The 7369-nt window shown below is 30.4% G+C and overlaps 1 protein-coding gene across 3 annotated transcripts in view; it reads right to left on the bottom strand.

The window, feature by feature from the left end:
* Positions 1 to 7369, bottom strand: part of LOC106108892 — a 27172-nt gene that overhangs the window by 11029 nt on the left and 8774 nt on the right. Inside the window, exon 1 of one of the 3 annotated variants that reach the window (XM_013290213.1) lies at positions 2698 to 3193. The exons of 1 other annotated variant lie outside the window; for it this stretch is intronic. In XM_013290213.1, coding sequence (XP_013145667.1) covers positions 2698 to 2728 — 31 coding nt within the window. In that variant the 5' untranslated portion in view covers positions 2729 to 3193. Of the gene's footprint in view, positions 1 to 2697; positions 3194 to 7369 lie in introns of those variants that run through there. One more of the 3 variants, XM_013290212.1, reaches the window with a different exon arrangement.

Below are 7369 nucleotides of genomic sequence, written 5' to 3'. Positions count from 1 at the left end.
AAACACGGAATTGCTTCCATTTCACGTCTGTCTTCTGTGTGGTCATGGTATTACTGGGGGCGTGCCGGCCCATTCGTGCTAAGATGTTAAAGCGGGCACTACCACTGTTAAATTGTTAAATTAAATTTGGTATAGATGTAGAGGATAGTCTTGAAGAAATGGGCTATTCAATTTTTTTTAATTCCACGCGGACAGTTGCATATAGCCGTGGCTTCCAAGCAATGGGAATCTAGACCTCAAAAATATAAAAGTGTAAAAAAAAATGTTATCAAAGCATAATAAAACTCAATTGGATATTATTTACTATAATATCAATTCCCACATTCTTTTGCTATAAAAGTTTTAATGCATTATGCGTTATGAATACCGTAATAGACAAAACTATTATGCGGTCCACACACGTTAGGTTACATGACGGATTTCCTTGCATGCAAACTCTAGTGGGTATGTAACAAAACTTTATGTACTAACGCGACTACGTCGGCGTGTATTAAAACAAGAAAAATTTGGCCTATGTCACTCACAGATAAATTACCTTTCTAACGGTAAAAGAAATTTTAAAATGGGCCAAGTAGTTTTTGAGTTATTTCAATAAATATAAGAATACAAATCTCTCCTCTTTATAATCATACTTCATACTAATATTATAAATGCGAAAGTTTAGATGGATGGATGGATGTTTGTTAGAACATGTAGCCTAAACGGCTGAACGGATTTCGATGAAATTTCGTATAGATGTAGAGGTTAGTCTGGAAGAACACTTAGGTTTTTTTAATTCCATGCGGACGGACTCGAGGGCGAAAGTTAGTATTAGCATTGACATAGATGAAACTATTCGACCTGTGAAACTAGTTTATATCTGCAAGATTAAAGCCTATTGTGTGTAGCCTGCATTAGTTACAGATCACGTCACAAACATCATTGTTTAAAACTTTATAATGAGGTGTGGTAAAACATAGAATATGTCCATCCCTCTTTTTCCCTTTGAATAAACAAAGACAAAACATTGCTAAATTTCGCGGTTATAAGAAACAGAACACTTTAAAGACTTCGGATAAAAATTTCAATTAAACTAAACAAGTTGTCGAAAACTTTCTTGAAACTCTTTCGAGCAAAAACTAGTTAAATAACTCCGTTGTTTTTATTAATTAGTACTTTACTTTTAAACTGAAAGATTTAGCGATGTTAAATTTATTTTTACTAAACAATAACTCGAATATATTTCCACTGGCAGTCAATTGTCAAAAATAAATGGCGGCCAAACCAACCTTAGTGGAATAAGGCATTAAGACGCCATCTTGAAAAGCGACGCGGCGTACAACCGGAGAATGGCGTATTAGTTTCGCTTTTAAATTTAATAGATACGATGAAACTATTAATAACAAAGTAAATAAAACCTTGTCCAACGATTGTAATTATTACAAAAAATAATTACTGCCAACAAACAGGAAAATATCTAATACGGTTTTTATTCGTTTTTAAACGAAAAATGTATATTTAAAAGCATTTTTACATTTAATTATATTTATGTATAAATTTAAATGTCTGTAAAGTAAAATACATATTTTTTCCTTAATAAAAAACTTTTCAGATTAAATATGGTTCTTCGTTAATTTCAAGGAATAATTCCATTCACAGACGTTCACTATTTTATTTAAATATAAATAAAGTTTTATCAATTATACTCTGTAAAATCAAGCAAATAAGATTTAAATTTCGAATATAATTTTGTAATGGCAATACGTATAAAAAGTATTGGCCGTTTGGATACACTCACCGTATTTTTATAATTTTCTATCTATAAATATTTATCGTAGTTTAAAATAATTAAACTAAGAAAAGTGAAGACTTATACTCAATATAGAAATCATTAACAAATGTAGTGATTTCGCAATGTACTTAGCAAACATTTTATAAATAAACCACGAAGCGAGCTAAAATGCGTACCAATAACGAAATATCTTTGTAACCAAAAGTCCGGCGGCGTAATTTGTACCTTCAAATTAACTCCGTAAAGTACAAATTAAAGAAACCCGTCAATTTATCTGGTTCTTAATAAATTGTAATTTTCATTACTTGTTTACAGCGAATATATTGTGCAGGACAATTTATGTAATAAATCGTCAAAAACGTAAAACAACAGGGTATTTTATTTATTAAAATTAAATTTATGTTACAGTTCGTATATTTCTTGCTAGAAAGTTTTTTTAAAATATAATAAAAATCTAGAAATTGAATTACACACGAATATTATTAAATTGTATTATTAACCTGTCTCGGTGTAGCCATGTTTGTTTTTAAAAGACCTTGATGTGTTGATATCGCTTAATTTAAAGTCATGGTGGAAAATATACGATGAAACCTAATAATAGTTACAAAAATAGCTACAAACTCGTTACATAATTTAATAAATGTATATTTTATGTTGTAGGAGTTAGCTGGAAAAAAAGAGAAAAAAAAAACGACCTCTACAGAGGTGGAAGCAATTGGCATTGGAAATCAACACGTTATTTTTAAATAATCAAAATAATTATGTTACATTAATAATTACTTTGTTATGAGAAAATAAATTTTAATGAATATTAATGGGTTAAAATAAAACAAAAGCATATTCGTTCGATAGTTTTTTTTATGTTAATTTGATGTTACAAAAAAAATAAATAATAATTAGTAAAAGTGATGTAAACGTGTACCTACCCATTTTGGTGCTGAATTTGTTACACGACATCACGGCACTTTGACACAAAAATCCGTCGACGTTATCACAGAAACGTTTATTTATTGTTTCAACAAACAAAAGATATCTGTTTTATAAATTCTTAATGCCTTTGACAATAGGTTCGATATTTAAAAACCGCAAACATGACACGGCCGTTTGAATTTATTACGTTAACAAATAAAAATAAAAAAAACGCGAATGACAATTTCAAAACTTAATCTGTCATTTAAATTTGGAATAGAATATTTTTAAATTTCGAACAATAACTGAACGCGTTCGGATATTCACACTAGCACGGCTGCAGACACGACCGCACGCCAGGAGAACACTTCCCCAATGGATACGCCGACGCGACGTCGCTCGTACCGACTCAAACTAGTCTCGCTCAAGCTGATGAGGTTTCGCTCTTGCATTCAGTACACTGCATTTCAAGCAAATGTTTTGTTGCTTTAAATAACTAACTACAATTTAGTAGAGCAAACCATGTTTGAAAAACACGATTAAATTCCCAATTACGTACAACCAACCATTTACGTTAAATTAGTATAGTTAATAGGAAAACTGTCAGTATATATCTTTAAAAAGAAATGTCTATAATTTTTTAAGCATCAGTCGCGGGCTCACGTAACAATGATCATGTTATGAGTCGGTCATTTTATCGTGCATGAACGATCTTTATTAGATATAGCCCGTTTTCGAAATATCTACCTGTAATAAAAATTAAGATTTTCTATTAACACTATTTACATAAAATGCATTATAAAAAAATCACTTTCCTCACGCAAATATTCCTCATATAATCCATCAAACTAAAAAAACATAGCTTTTTTCCAAAAAAACATTTAACGCAAAGGCAGCTGGTATCGATTTTTAATGAAGTCCAAGCAACATTTTTTTAGTTTCTTGTTATCCATATAGCTATGCAAACTGTTAGCCAGTTTCTACTTTAATACGTTTAATATCGCCCTTCTTTAGTAAGTCGATCTGGTCGATATATGTTCGCCAAGGACGTCCGTCCCCGTAAATATTACCACTTACTTTTAAATGAAATAATTTCTCTCTTGACTTTTTCTTTTGAATAACAATTCTCACGTTACATTTATCACCTGTTTTGATTCTATGCTAGAAGCAGAGACTAAATATTGTGTTTCAATTACTAATTACAAGTTTAAATCCATTACCTTCACCTTTTCTCTATCTATTCGTATTCACTTTACAGATACTAAAAACTCGTTCGTGGCTTGTATACATTCGTAACTTAATATCGCTTGCTCATTTCTTCTTTGTATAGAACCTACTATCTATCTAATTTAATTCTACAACTACTCAATGTAATAGTAAAATAACGGTACACCTTCAAATCAATTTAAATAGTAACACTAGATAGTGTTACTATTTAAAATTAAATCTTTAACTATCGAGTTTGGAACTCTGTTTTAATATGGTGGGTGTGTTTTTCGTTTGAATTTCTTATAAAGAGTTTTCATTTACATATATTAATAGTTTTATATAAATTTGTTGCTTAACATCACGCACTATTTGTTGATTATTATACATACGCTACACTCTTTAGTAACTAGGTGTCCCTTGGTGTAATTTTAGTCATCAGACGTCATAAAATGTGTTTCACTGTTCCTAGTTAGTATAGTCGAAAAAAATATTCATATTTGGTTAGCCTCAATTTTACATTTAAGTATGATGTAAGCTACAATCTTATCTTACAAATGTACGAAATCCTCTGTACAACTATTTTCTTGACAATTGCCGTCGTTCTTCAATACTATGTTATTTTTAAACCAATTAAAGTGTTCTTACGGTAACTTTGTTAAAACTTACTCGCTATAGTTAATTAAGGTCCTAGTAAATGTACCTACTAATCGATGTTTACTTTAATCGATAGTTAATTACGAGCAAAATACAAGAGTACATTTTTTTGTTTCCAGTTAAATACAACATTCACTAAGTTATTCATTCGTAAATATCTTGAGAAACAAATAAACGCGTTTGAAACAGAAGATAAGATTTTTCGTGGCGTCGCAACATGGGACAGCGGCAATCGCGTCAGAGCCGCACGTTCGGATACACGTCGCGTAATCTGAACGCAACTAAATATGTAGCTGGCCGTATGACTCAGCGGATATGATTTTTAAACGTTGGTCACCTTTGAAATTAAAAAAAAAACTTGATAGATTTTTTAGATTATGAGAACCTCTACACTTTACAGTACATTAATACTGTAAATCTAGACGCCATTTTTAAAATTATTTCGAAGTCTACAATCGCATAGTGATTATTCCAATTTTTATGTGTAATAAATATTTATTACCATTTCAATAAACAAAACAATCACAGTTACAATAAAATACTTATTAGTTGAAGTTTATTACAATCTTGTTTACAAGAACCTGACCGAAATTCCGAAAATAACTAAAGAAAAGAAAAAATTTAAAGGGATAGAAGTAATTATTTTAAAGAACGGAGAAATATCTCTTTATGCACATTTGTGGTATTTCGTAACATGTCATAGTACGGCGTGAGTAATCCTTTAAATATTTCTCTTGTGATACTATCTAACTAATATTATAAATGCGAAAGTTTAGATGTATGGATGTTTGAGTTTGTAGCTAAAACGGCTGAACGATCTCGATGAAATTTGGCACAAATGTGATGTCTGGAATAACATATAAGCACTTTTGTTTTTTTTTTAATTCCACGCGGACGGAGTCGCGGGCGAAAAATAGTATTAATAATATAATTTTGTCCTTTATCTAAACTACTTAATTGTGTTGGGTTTACATCTGATTTAAATGTGTATTTAATACACTTATCATTATTTAAAAAAGTGTGCTATTAACTTTTTAATAACGAATGATTTTCAAAAATAGCCTCACAAATTATTTACCAGCGAAAAATAAAAAAAACGCATAAAATAATAAAAAAAAACACACAAGAATGGTCTATAATCAGGTGACTAGCTTAAGACATTCTTAAAATTCATTTTTTTTTAATTCCAAGCACCTACGGCTTCTTTGTAGGACAAATCTTACAAAGATAGAAGAAGAAATTTTACAGTTTTAAACCATAAAAAAGTTTCTCAAAGTCAATAATTTGGAATTATTAAAAAACTTTTGTAAAAGAAAACAAAAACGTAATTGTAATAATAAACAAGTTAATTACATTACGATAAGGCACGAAGCGGCCATTTTGTGCGTATGTCGCTGCGTTTCTAATCAATTTAATAAATATAATCTATATTTTGTAACATTAACGAAAACGTTACAGATAATAAAAACGTATAAACTTCATACTTTCAGAAGATTTTAGTAACAACTTTCGAAAATACATTATTCGAACCGAAAACAGTTTTTAACATCCATCGATGTTTTTGCAAGCGTTACTTGTTATGTTATGGTATTAAAACTGCAATGTATTGTATTAAAATATGTTAAGTCGCTGTTACTACGTAACAAAGAATAAACTGGCGGGAGACGGCCCCTTGCGTCGATTGAGTCACGAACTCCGCACTGTTCTACCACTGCATTCTTCAACGATAATTTTGTTTGCAGCATTAAATGTACATTGCTCGTTTATAATAACTACATAAATATTTGGGTACAATTGAAGGAGTAATGTATCCGATGTATGAAAAATTCTTTGCTAAGTTGGTTCCGAGCGGATGATAGAAAAATTGACACGTTGGTGGCTCGATGGTTCGAGTTTTTTTTTGTTTAGTGTAGTATCTTGCTGTGGTATGAAAATATTTCGATGATGAAATTATTTCCCACCTATTTGTTTTAGACCTTAGGATGATTTACCATTTAAATTAATAAAATCAATTTATTCTTCGAAGATGTACGAAATCCAATTCTCCTCGATAATTTATATAACTTAAAATCTACATTTCCAAAACTTTTAAAGGTTAAAAAAGTAAACTACCTAATTATTAACTTAAATTTGACTACTTAAATAAATTTCGTTGACATTAACTTTTCCCGCTAATTTTATTACGTAACATAAAACGTGACGTTTGTGGCTGTAGGATATAGCCATAGACATAAAGAACATATATTTTTTTGTCCTTGTATAATTAACGAAAACATCTAAATACAAATTGTTACTAATTACAACATTGAAATTTATTTTTAAAATCATAATAGAGCTTCGAAATGTTTTTCAACGTCGCAAGAAACTTGTGCGTTCAAATCGAATGATGTTTTAGTGCGGACGTGACTGGCCGCAAGGTGAAGGTTTTCCTTCGGAAATTATTGGAAATATTATCCCGTGATGGTTCATCATTGATATTTAATATCTTTAATTAAATCTTGTTATTTTCATTATTTATTAACAGTCGATAAAAAATGTGTTTATGCATTTGTATGACGCAATCAGTAATTAAAGCCGTGTAAAAGTGATAGTAATTTCAATGTGAACTAATCCGATGATTTACCATCCAACCACATGCGACAATACTTCTCGATGATAAAGTACGCATCGTCTACCATATTGTTACAGTATATAGTTTCGTATATACTCGTTATCGGTTGATTAATGGCGTCGCACCTCGCACATATAATAACCGGCATAATGAAATACATACAACGAACAAGGCGACTAAGAACTTTTTAAAATACCTCGTGACCAATAAAAAAA

Source organism: Papilio polytes, unplaced genomic scaffold (genome assembly GCF_000836215.1).
Source record: "Papilio polytes unplaced genomic scaffold, Ppol_1.0 DF821400.1, whole genome shotgun sequence".
Lineage (NCBI taxonomy): Eukaryota > Metazoa > Arthropoda > Insecta > Lepidoptera > Papilionidae > Papilio > Papilio polytes.
The sequence above is the reverse complement of the archived record's forward strand: the minus strand, read 5'-3'. Positions and strand labels throughout refer to the sequence as shown.